Source organism: Quercus robur, chromosome 10 (assembly GCF_932294415.1).
Source record: "Quercus robur chromosome 10, dhQueRobu3.1, whole genome shotgun sequence".
Classification (NCBI taxonomy): domain Eukaryota; kingdom Viridiplantae; phylum Streptophyta; class Magnoliopsida; order Fagales; family Fagaceae; genus Quercus; species Quercus robur.
The window spans coordinates 51,482,459-51,494,863 of NC_065543.1; the positions used below are offsets into that span (position 1 = coordinate 51,482,459).

General features: G+C 34.1%; 1 protein-coding gene across 1 annotated transcript; it reads left to right on the plus strand.

Moving 5' to 3' along the window:
• The first annotated feature begins 8,422 nt into the window (after positions 1-8,422).
• Positions 8,423-12,242, plus strand: LOC126702073 (beta-glucosidase 13-like). The gene is made up of 12 exons (XM_050400687.1): positions 8,423-8,778; positions 9,054-9,164; positions 9,481-9,556; positions 9,835-9,912; positions 10,025-10,112; positions 10,221-10,440; positions 10,513-10,628; positions 10,716-10,936; positions 11,149-11,180; positions 11,367-11,472; positions 11,609-11,717; positions 11,899-12,242. The coding sequence occupies exons 1-12, from the start codon at positions 8,485-8,487 to the stop codon at positions 12,065-12,067; spliced, it is 1,620 nt and encodes a 539-aa protein (XP_050256644.1). The 5' UTR covers positions 8,423-8,484; the 3' UTR covers positions 12,068-12,242.
• Positions 12,243-12,405: the final 163 nt, after the last annotated feature.

A 12,405-nucleotide genomic window follows, 5' to 3' on the forward strand; every position in this document is an offset into this window, starting at 1 on the left:
TAGGCATTTGTGATATATTTATATGTTAGTCTTTTTTTTTGAGAAACCAGACTACAAGCCTGGGCTTTTATTGAAAAGAAAAACAAGAGTTCAATGAACATCAAACAACAATAAGGAAACTATGCCCTCGGGAGGGGAATTAAACCAAACCCAAGCACTCCTAGAATCTTTTGCTTTTTTTGCTAAAGCATCAGCCACACAATTACAAGATCGACTAGTATGAGTAAATGCACAAGTCTAAAAAACCAAAGCTTGACTGCGGATGTCTTCAATGACGACACCGTAAGATGAAAGGCCAGCATTATTTTGATTTAAAGCAGTGATAACCATTGCTGAATCCCCTTCAAAAATCACTCTCTGTAGTCCAATTTCTGCTGCAAATTCAATAGCTTTCCGGCACGCTAGAGCTTCCATATCAGCAACTGAGTGAGTCAGCGGTATTGGGGAAGATAATGCACCAACAAATTCACCTCTCCAGTCTCGAACAACGACTCCAATTCCAGCCAAATGAGAGTCCCTGAACATTGCAGCATCGAAGTTGACTTTGTGGTAGTTTAAGTCAGGTGTGCTCCAATGGTGCGTGATGGGGGGAGGAGGCGGGGCCGTGTCTATCTGCTGGACTGCCAGGAAGTATTGCAGCAAGTTTCCTGCCGTTGATAGGATTTGGGCCGTAGGTCGCACAGGTCTGCCAAAGTGAATGGCATTTCTCCGGTTCCACAAAAGCCAAGCTGCAATATAGAGAACTTCCTTCTATAGTCATCCTTCACCTGCAAAAAAAGAGAGAGTAAGTCGCTAAAGCTCTGGGGGTGGGGGAGATTTGCTTGGTTGAAGCAATGAGACGAGCTCCAAGTTGTCTCCACTTCAGTGCACAACCAAATGGCATGCAACGGGTCTTCGGGGTAGAGGTTGCAGAGTTCACACTTGTCGGATGGTGTGATTTGTTGCCGAAACAGGTTGCTCATAGTTGGCAGAGCATTATTACACACTCGAGAAATGAAATGCTTGAATTTATTAGGAACCCGAAGGCCCCAAACTGCCTTCCAAAATTGTTTTTGAGCTGACCAGTTTGAAGTTTCAGCTTGACTATCATCCACACCAGCAGCCAGAAGCTTATAAGCACTACTTGAGCTAAAGATACCTGAAGGAGTGTAGGCCCACGCTATTCTGTCTGGAGGGCATCGGTGACTCAGAGGAATTCCCAATATGGCAGAAGCTTCTTGCGGCAAAAATAGTTGGTTTACACGGTCCGATCTCCACACTCCCAACTCCAGATTAATCAGAGTTTGAACCTTTGTCTTGGCTGCAACAGTGAGCAGAGGTGAGATGATGAGGCTATTGGGGCTACCCGGCAACCATTTATCCGAACATTCTGCCCATTCCCTATATGCCACACCATCCCCTTCCGAATAACATCTCTTGCACTAAGAATACTCTTCCAAGCATATGACCCCAAGTCCGAATCCTTTGCCTCCAAGATTGAGCATGTTGGGAAAAATCTTGCTTTGAATACCCAATGACAAAGGGAATTAGGATTATTTTTCATCCTCCATACTTGCTTGGCCAACAACGCATCATTAAATTTTTCTATCTCCCCGAACCCCATGACACTCATATCTTTATCTTGACAAAGTTTCCTCCAATGGACCCAATGAACCTTCCTACTACCGTCCCCATATTCCCACCAAAACTTACGAGTTAAAACCTCCAAATCTTTTATCAAACATTTCAGAAGTTTGAAACAGCTCATGGTATAGGTAAGGATGGTCTGAATCACTGCCTTTATAAGAACTTCCCTTCCGGCTTGTGAGAGGAGTTTTTTCTTTCAACCCTATAATTTCTTCCAAACCCTTTCCTTGATGTAGACAAAGCTTTGTTTCTTGACCCAACCAACAAGAGCTGGCAACCCCAAGTATTTCTCATACTAGCGAATAGCAGGGACCCCCAATAGAGCTTGGATCCAAAACTTCACTTGGACTTGAGTGTTTGAGCTGAAAAAAATATTGGTCTTTTCTAGGTTAATTTTTTGCCCCGAACCCCTCTCATAAATAGCCAATACATCCAATATTCTTTGGCATTCAGCTTCTATAGCATAGCAAAAAAGCAAACTGTAATCTGCAAAAAATAAATGGTATACCCGAGGACCATTTCTACATATAGCCACACCTCTAATATCATCATTCACTTCAGCTTTTTGAATTAAACTCTACAATCCCAAGGCATATAATAAAAATAAGTAAGGGGATAATGGGTCACCTTGGCGTTAACCTCTTGAAGGTTTGATTCTACTCACTGGCTGCCCATTTAGAAGAACCAAATAGGAGACCGACTTCATGCACGACATTATAATTCGGATTAATTTTTCATCAAGCCCCAAGTGATGCATAATTTTCTCCAAGAATTCCCATTCAACTCGGTCATAGGCTTTGCTCATATCGAGCTTGAGAGCCATGTATCCCATTTTACTGGTGGTCTTTCTTTTGAGATAATGCAAGGTTTCAAATGCTACCAAGATATTGTCAGAGATAAGACGCCCCAACAAGAAAGCACTCTAAGAATCTGGAATTGTTTGGATTAAAAACTTCTTCAAACGGTTAGCAACCACTTTAGCAATAAGTTTATAAATAACATTACAAAGACTTATGGGTCTAAAGTCAGCCACCTTTTTCGAATCTTTAATATTTATATGTTAGTCGATAACCTATGTAATACATGAAAAAGTTTAACAAAATAAGATTTTTTTTTTTCTAAGTATAAAATTTGATAATCTATAGTTATAAATATATATATATATATATATATTACTAAAAGCTAAAACGTAGCATTTAATGTTGCTACGCTCACATTGAGCCACGTCAGCAGTCATGTTATTTTCATCATCTTTCCTAAATTTATCCTACAATTTTAAAATAGTTTTTATCAATTTTAAAATACTAATAAAACTAAAATTATTTCCAGCCTATTTCCACCATAAAGCCTACTTTTTATAAATTTAATTCTATCAGCCCACTTCTTCTAAATTTAATTCCAACATAAAGCCAAAACCCAAGCCTTCTCAACAGAAAACCCTTTGAAAATCACAGTTACAACTTCCTAGATTTCCTTTCCTTTTTTTTCTCATGCAAAACGTGTTCCTTCCCCTTCCCCACATTCTAACGGCAAATTTCTCACGCAAAACGTGTTCCTTCCCCTTCCCCACATTCTAACGGCAAATTTCTCACGCAAAACGTGTTCCTTCCCCTTCCCCACCTTCTAATGGCATATTTCTCAGGCAAGCCATGTTCCTCCCCCTTCCCCACATTCTGACGACAGATTTCTCACGCAAAACGTGTTCCTTCCCCTTCCCCACCTTCTAACGGCAACCTCTCTATCTTTTTTCCTTTCTTCTCTCCTCACAATATATAAATACTGACAGAAGTTGGATGCTTCAGTTGAGGTATCTCTAAATCCCAGTTTGTTTTGTACTCTATTCTTTTGCTTGATTGCTTGATGTTTTTTATTCCCTTCTTACATTTTGTTATTGCCTACTGCCTCTTGATTGCTATGATGCAACTCAGATTAATTCGTGTAGTCTGTGCAAAATAAGGCAATAGTGTTGCAACTGAAGCAACTTTATGTGTATGTATTACAATGCCAAATATTTGTGTTAGTGTAGATTGATACCCAAGGTCATTCGATTAGAGTTTTCAATATTGTAGCAATTCTCCTTTGTGATAGTGGGATGAGAAATCTGTGTATGTATTGAAATTTTAAAAATCTGTATCAAATATTTGTGTCAGTGTAGATTGATACTGAAGGTAATTCGATTGGAGTTTTGAATATTTTAGTAGCTTTCCTTTGTGATTGTGGGATGAGAAATCTGTGTATGTATTAATACCCACGGTAATTGGATTAGAATTTTGATTTTGTTGTTTGTCTCCACTTTTATCAAACGGTGCCTTGAGCAATAATACTAGAGAAGGACTAGGCACATCTCTGTTGCTACGCTTGTGGCATTTTTGTTTCATACTTTTTAGGCCAACAATATTGATCTCATTCAAAGGGAAGGCATTAACTGCAATTATAGTAGTTGGAAAATCAATTGTGGAGCAATAAGTTATTTAATGAATTTTCGACCCAAATTCACATGCTTGATTAAAATTTCAGACTATTTAATTCCACCATATAAAAAGGGAGAATAAAATGGGCAATGGAAGGTTTTAACACAAAGTGAAAGAGTTAAAAAAAAGGGAGATTAAAAGCAAAAACGGAGGGAGATTAAAAAAATGAGGTTGGTCTAAAAAACGATGTTGGTTTAAGTATTTGGGTTAGGTCTTACCTTGTGATATTCTCATTTTTAATGGAATTGCATAAAGGCAGGAAACTCCAAATAGTCTTAGAAAAATGGTCTTCATGATACTTGTGTGAACTTACATACCAACCAGGAAGACACTATCGATAGATGACAACAAAATCAATGCACCCCAAAACATAAAATATTATAGTTTTTTGAGTGTGAGTGTGTATTTGCTTGTGAGTGTTTGTGTTCATTCATCAAATTTTTTTTAAAGGTCTTGGTGTTCAATGATGTGGACACTTGTCACCGTTTTGATTACTATTTTATCCACCAATTGCTCACAGGTTACCTGTTAATTTACATGTTTTTAAACTGGATTATTTCTTCAAGTATTTCTACTTGTCACCATTTTGATTACTATTTTACCCACTAGTTGCTCACAGGTTACCTGTTAATTTACATGTTTTTAAGCTGGATTGTTTCTTCAAGTATTTCTAACTCTCAATTATAAATAAAATGAAAAGACTATGTTAAAATAGTTTTTACATCTTCTTTTGGTTGTGTAGGTTGTTCACATTTTCTACCAGTTGATTACAATTTATGTATGAATCCTACAATATATTGGTCATACACATATAATGCAACTTAAGTAGTATTACATAGAAAAATATTCAAAATAATAACACTATCATAAAAAAATTTATCACACGCAACGAGCAGGTCCACGACTAGTTTAAATCTAAAAGTAAAGCATCGCATTTATTGTTACTATACTTCTATTGAGCCACCTCATCTGCAAAGTTAGTCTTTTCCAAATTTATTTTTTACCTTTAATTTTTTTACAATATTAAATATAAAAATATATTGGTTTTACAAATTCATTATAGGCGGTTTTAACTTTACTTATTCATCTACTTTTAATTTTGATGTATAACTAAATAATAAATCAATAGAAAATTCAAACAAAAGTGTTGTTTATATATATATATATATATATATATCCCTCTTAGGTGGTTTTAACTTTAAATATTATTTTGCCCCTTTATTTTTCTTTATTTTAGCTCTTCTTATTCTCATCCTCTTACTATAAATTTGTCACTCTGTCCCATTCTATGTATATTTTTCCCAAACAAAAAATGTTATCTCTCTCTCTCTCTCTCTCTCTCTCTCTCTCTCTCTCTCTATATATATATATATATATATATTCATTTTTTGTTGAATTTTTTTAATTTTTCTTGCATCTCTACAACACTATATACTTTTGATGAATGATATTTGTTATTGATCTAATTTGGGAAAAAAATCATATTATAATATGTCATATTTTGTGTTATAGTCAGGTTTTAGTTTGTTTGAAAAACAACAGAATAGTCTGGACAAGCTGATGAAGAATACTTAGTGCAATTTCCTTTCACTGTTTGTAAATGTTTTGTTTAACAAATTAGTGGCAAATTGTTATATCTTTATTATATGATGTTCTTAAATACTTAAGTAATTGTTTTAAGTATTTACGAATGTTTTATATTGTTCTTCGTCTTCCTTATCTTATTAATGTATGCTTTGAGATTTTTAAGTAAACAAATTCAATTTTGTGTTTAAAATTATTTATTTATCTATTCATTTTTCACATGTTGGATTAGATGTTATATTAGATTACAACAACATTAACACAATACTTCTTCTTTTTTCAAAAACATTTCTCTACTTTTTTTTCCTTTTAGAATTGTACTCTTGGTTTTTTTTTTTTTTTTTTTTTTTTTTTTAGGGAAAAAGAGTTACAATCTTTTATTCCCCCCGCCCCCCTTTTTTTTGAATTGTAATTTTGTTGAGTTTTGATTAATTTTTTAGATAAATTTCTCGGTGTTTTTGATTGTATTGTTTTGATTTTGTTGCGACAAAAATTATATATATTACATTTATGATTGTCCCTATAATATATGAAAATATAATTATGAATTATAAATTAGTCCAAATTAAAAAAAAATAAAAAATTAATGAGACCACCCTTAAAGTATTATTACATGTAACACGTAGAGTCCATGACTATCTATGGTAATTATTGATAGGCATTTGTGATAATCATTTTTCTTTTTTTTTTTTCTTTTTTTTTTTGAGAAACACATTTGTGATAATCAAGTGGGAGGAAATAGGAGGGAAGTCAGACCCAATTTTTTTTAATCCTAGCTATAGCATATCAGTGCATCACTCTGCTTTAATAATGAACACAACCATAATGAAATGTGGGGTGGGTCTGGACTATTGCTAATTAAGAGAAAGGATTATAAACTCATGAGCAAAAATAATGAGGTAGACTGCTAATCCAACATTCCTACTTAATTAAGAAAATGTTTAATCTAAGGGTCTGTTTGAGATCCACTTATTTTGTTGAAACTGAAAACTTTTGCTGAAAGTACTATAAATAATGATAAAAATTAGATAAAATAGTATAATAGGACCCATGAATAGTAACAAAAATAAATTGAATAGTAAAATAAGTTGGCAAAAATAAGTGGTGCCAAACAGACACTAAGTTTAGAGAAAAATTTAGTCTGGCTTGTGATCAAATGCTCTATGCTCATGGATTTTGAGTTATTACTTATTTTAAGACTTTAACCTTTATTATGCCATTTTTTACAACTATTTTATATGATAAAATGTAACTAATTATCTATCATTTTTTTATTTATGAATCCACCATTCATAATTAGTCATATTAAATAATTATAAAAATAAGTGCAAAATAGAGGTTCACTTTCCGTGGATCTCACTTCAATGCAAGAAAAAAAAAAAGTAAGTTGTTATATTGGGCTCCAATCTCCATGTTGTACATATATCGTCGAATAGACTATATAATTGCACCATGGAAAGTGGTGAAGCTTTAAAATATTAACATTTTTCGCAACACATGATTCTTTCTAATATTTCCTGCCTGCAGGCTGCAGAGAATAAATGATAACATATATATAAACTCAAAATCTTTTAAATCTTTTTCTATTTCATCAGTTGGAAAGCGTACGCTATTGACTGACTCAGAATCTTATCTCTCTCTTTTTTTAGTGGATATTATCTGATCTCATTTTCAGTGCATTATCGTTTTGTGTTCATTCAGAAAATGACACAGAATCCCTTGTAGTTTGATTGGAATATTACTAAACTATTCAACCAAAGAGATTAGGAAGGAACACCAAGAAAATCATGCCATTTATGAGGATGAGGCCAGAAATAGTAATTGGCCACGTTGGTAAAATGGTTTGAAGTACATTATACTTAAATTGACCAAGGACCGGTGGAAATATTGCATGCTGAAATTGATCAATGACTAGTGAAATTGCAAAGCCACATGGGTGTTCCAATATGTCTCAATTAAGCCGTGAATATCATTAAAAAAATAATCAAAAATCATAGTAAAACTTTGGGAAGTCATAAATAAACAAAACCTGTATCTCTTATTTTACAACAAAAAACTTTATCAGTTGAATTAAATGAATTCAAATGAATCAATTTCTTACCAACCGTTTCAATTTGACTAGTAGAACAAAATATTTTGGTACCAATATACCGTTTCAAAGTAATCGCTATTTGTTCACTTCCATACATAATAAATACTATATATTTGAATTTATCAACTTATAATTTAAAATCCACATATTTTATAAGCCTAATATATATTAGCCTAAGTTTTAATGTATTATTAGTTTACATAACAATTTTTTTTTTTTTTTGTTCCAGACAACAACTGGTACAACTTGATATTTTATACCGGCACCGTATATACAGCCAGCTTGATCGATGCCAGTATTGTGTTGACTTCCTTGACTGAAACTCACATATTTCGCCTCATGCCACTAAACTTACACCTCATATACTTTTGTTTTAGACTTAACCTAAAACGTTTAAATTCTAAAGCATCTCTCTAATTTGGCGCTAACTCTAGTTTTAACAAACTAGTGTAGCGTGGTGCCTGTATTCAAGCCACGTTTCAACAGATTATTGTATGATTATTTTTTCTAGTTGCATGTTGCCGACTTAGGATAGGGGTCACCTGGGCGGTGCAGACATTAAATAATCACGAAAGCTTTCTCTGAAAATACGTTGATGTCCATGCACTTCAGTATAAATAGTGACCACTTCAAGTCTAATAAGTTACATAAACTAGCATTTATATCTCTCTATAGCTCTTTTCATTTGTGGCCATCTTTGCAAGCCATCATATGGCTCTTCTTGATCATGTTTCTCTTAGACGTGTATCATGTCCTCAGTCCTTTCACTTCACTAGTGAAAACAATGTCTTTGTCACATTGCCAGTTAGAGTGCCTTCTTTTAGGAAGGGCTACCACCATTCCACTGTGAAGTGCTTGAAGGGAGAGATCAAGCTTCCTACTCCTTTAAAGGATAAACAAAATGGTCATGATTGCAAGCCTTCAACCATTTCAGGACCCCAAGTTGTGAAAAGAAAAGATTTCCCTTTTGATTTCATGTTTGGAGCCTCCACTTCTGCTCTTCAGGTCTCTCTCTCTCTCTCTCTCTATACATACATGCATGCACCATCCATGCATATAAATATATTAATGTTTGTTTATGTGCATGTGCATGTATAAATGTACTCTACATACGTGACAATTAATATGATTGACATCATATCAACAAGATATATAATAAATAAATTTCTAAGTACTTATTTGTGTAGTGTTAAAACCTATGCAATAAACTTTATAGTAATCCTGTAATGTATAAATATTATAATTCTCTCTTTTTAAGGGTATGGTTTGCTTTGGTGCAGACTGAAGGAGCAGGTGATGAAGGAGGTAGAGGGCCAAGCACTTGGGATCGGTTTATACAAGATGGAGTTGGAGAAAGGGACATAGCTGTGGATTCATACAACCGATACAAAGTATGTGTATTAGCCACAGTAGTTGCAATCACCAGCAAAAGTACTATTCAAGAGATTGGAATGAAAATTATTTTGAAACAATTTTGAAGTGTTAGATCAACTGCAAGTCTGTAACATAATATCCAAGGGTAGCTTCATTTATATATAATTGATAACTACAAAAAGATGTGGGATCTAATTAAGAAAAAACTAGTTTTGCACACTTCAATTACCAATTGTGGCACCACTGGATTGTCATCTGTAACATCCAAATTTTGGATCTATGAGATGGATTAATTTACTAGTAAAGATTAAAGATGGCTGTTCTTTTCTATAGGAAGATGTGCAGCTGCTGAAGAAAATGGGTGTGGATGCCTACAGATTCTCCATTGCTTGGCCAAGAATTCTACCTAGTAATGTTCTTTAATTATGGTCTATCTGGTCTCTGAGAACCCTTACATTCCAATTTTTCAATCAACCCAAGTTGCTTTTGAAATATCAAATGGCTTGGTTTAGGTTCTTTATGGACCTAAGGCAAAGAAAGTTTATCTAAGTCCCCACATATATTCAATAATAATAAAGACAACAAGTTTGTAAATAACTATAATTATAATGATAATTTGGATACAAAATGCAAAAGATCAGTAAATCATCTTATTAATCAGTTTATTCTTCATCAAAAAACTTGCAGAGGGTACTGTGAGTGGGGGAGTTAACCAGGAGGGCATTGATTTCTACAACAATTTTATCAATGAACTACTCCAAAATGGTAAGGACACAAATGTATATTTATTTTCAATGCCACTTATTCTTATACTATATCATGAAGGCTATCGCTCTCAATCTGTACTTATTTCGTGTTTTAATTTTAACTTGTGAAGGCATAACACCTTTTGTGACATTGTTCCACTTTGACTTACCACAAGCTCTTCAAGATGAGTATGATGGCTTCTTGAATCGCCGGATTGTGTAAGCAATTTTTTTTTTTTTACACATTTGAAATATGTATAAATACTAATTTTGCTTAATGATCAGTTGGAGTTTGAACTGTTACATCATTTTGTGTATACAATGTAGTGATGATTTTAAAAACTATTCCGACCTATGTTTCCAAACCTTTGGAGATCGAGTTAAACATTGGACAACAATCAATGAGCCACAAGTTTTTGGTCAATATGGCTATAAGATGGGAAGTTCAAATCCAAATCCTAACCCTGCCACAGATCCCTACCTTGCGACTCACCACATCATACTAGCCCATGCTGCTGCTGCAAAGCTATACAAGGAAAAGTACCAGGTAATTTTTAATCAGAAAGTTACTTGTCTTGTACTTATTGGTTTTATTTTGTGTTACTAACATTTTTTACAGGCTACACAAGGTGGTGAAATTGGAATTTCACTGGTTTGCCAATGGTTTGAGCCAGAAACACGATATCATTATGATAAAGATGCTGCAGATAGAGCTGTGGACTTTTTGATGGGATGGTCAGTTTAAATTTAATCACAATTAACTTGTTAATGGTAATTCATATCCATTTTTTAACTTAATGAAGTTTATGATCTGCTAATTAGGTATATGGATCCATTAGTTTATGGAGACTATCCATTTGTAATGAAGGCTTTGGTTAGAAATGCGCTTCCAAAATTCTCAGAAGAAGAAAAAGAATTAGTTAAAGGTGCCTATGATTTTATTGGTGTCAATTATTATACCTCGCGTTATGCAAGTACTCTTCCAATCGATGCAGATGACTCACCTCAAAGCCATGACCAGTACCAATACGTTGATCTCAAAGGTACATGCTCCACAACAATATATATTGAAGATTATTATGGCTGCTTTTTACTTCATAAGTGCAGGGACAGATAACATCCTAGACAACCCAGGCTGGCCATTACATGTTACTAAATTAAATTCTCTGGTCTAATTAGAGAACCATGATCCTCAAATTCATATACTAGATGGATTTTATGATGTTGTACTTATGTATGTTGTTTTTTGTTACAGTGGACAGGAATGGAAAACCAATTGGAGAGTTGGTAAGAACATAATATTTGCAACGACTAAGTAATATCATCAAAACCCAGATATGCTTGTTTGAATTATATTGTGAATCAGTTGTTGTAAAAGTGAATGAATATAATAAATTAAAGAATAAAAAATAGGATTATCAGTATAATGAAAAAGGCAATTCTGTCTTCAATTTTCTGGTCTACGTCTTATAGGCTGAAGGGAGCGATGCCATTTACATTTATCCAGAAGGGCTGAAGGAAATCCTTGTTCATCTTAAGAAGGACTATCAAAACCCCAAAATCTATATAACTGAAAACGGTAAGTTGGTCAATTAGATTAATAACACACCAACACGTCTCCTTGTTTGTCTGATTTTCCATGTTGTACCTTAGTTTATTTTGTAAATATTTATTTACATTTCCAGCCTGTGAAATAATGATTCTTATTTGAGCAGGGGTTCCTTCAAAAAGGGATGACACCATACCAGTGGAGAAAGCATTGGAAGATGATTACCGAATTGAGCACATTCTTGGACATCTTTATGCTGTTAGGGAAGGCATGAAGTGAGCATCAAACATTTCTTTATAAGCCTTGCAAACTTCTTTTAAAATGACAGACATAACCAAAGAAGCATGTTTGCATAGATTAAGTTATATGAAGTATGGTATCGTTATAGAGACTGAAAAAATGGCATACTACATATATCTACATATGAAAATCACTTTGTATGGTGGGTTGGTGCAGGAAGGGAGCCAATGTGAAAGGATTCTTCATATGGGCATTGATGGACAACATGGAAATGGGATCAGGCTACAATGTTCGATTTGGGCTTAACTATGTGGATTACTTGGACAACCTAAATCGCCATCCTAAGAAGTCTGCAAAATGGCTCCGTTCTTTCTTGAAAGAATGACAGTTGGAAGGACTCAATTGTGATCTTAGTGATCTGACTTTTAGCTTTTTGCTTTCCTTGATGAGTTTGGTTGTTATCTTTTGCATGGTTCATTGCTTGTGGTGTTTCAAGAATAATTATTGAGGATATGTCATCCTTTCTTTCAGCCAACAGTCAATTTTCTACATTTGATTTATGTTTTAGTCTTGGTGTACACTGTACACAGGTCATATGTGTTATTGAGATCCATTTTCATTTAGAAATCATTTACTCCAGCCTTGCAGGATGTAGGAGGTTTTCAAAAAAACAAAAATGACAATCATTTTATTTGGCAAAAACGCAGAGATAATGGTTGTCTT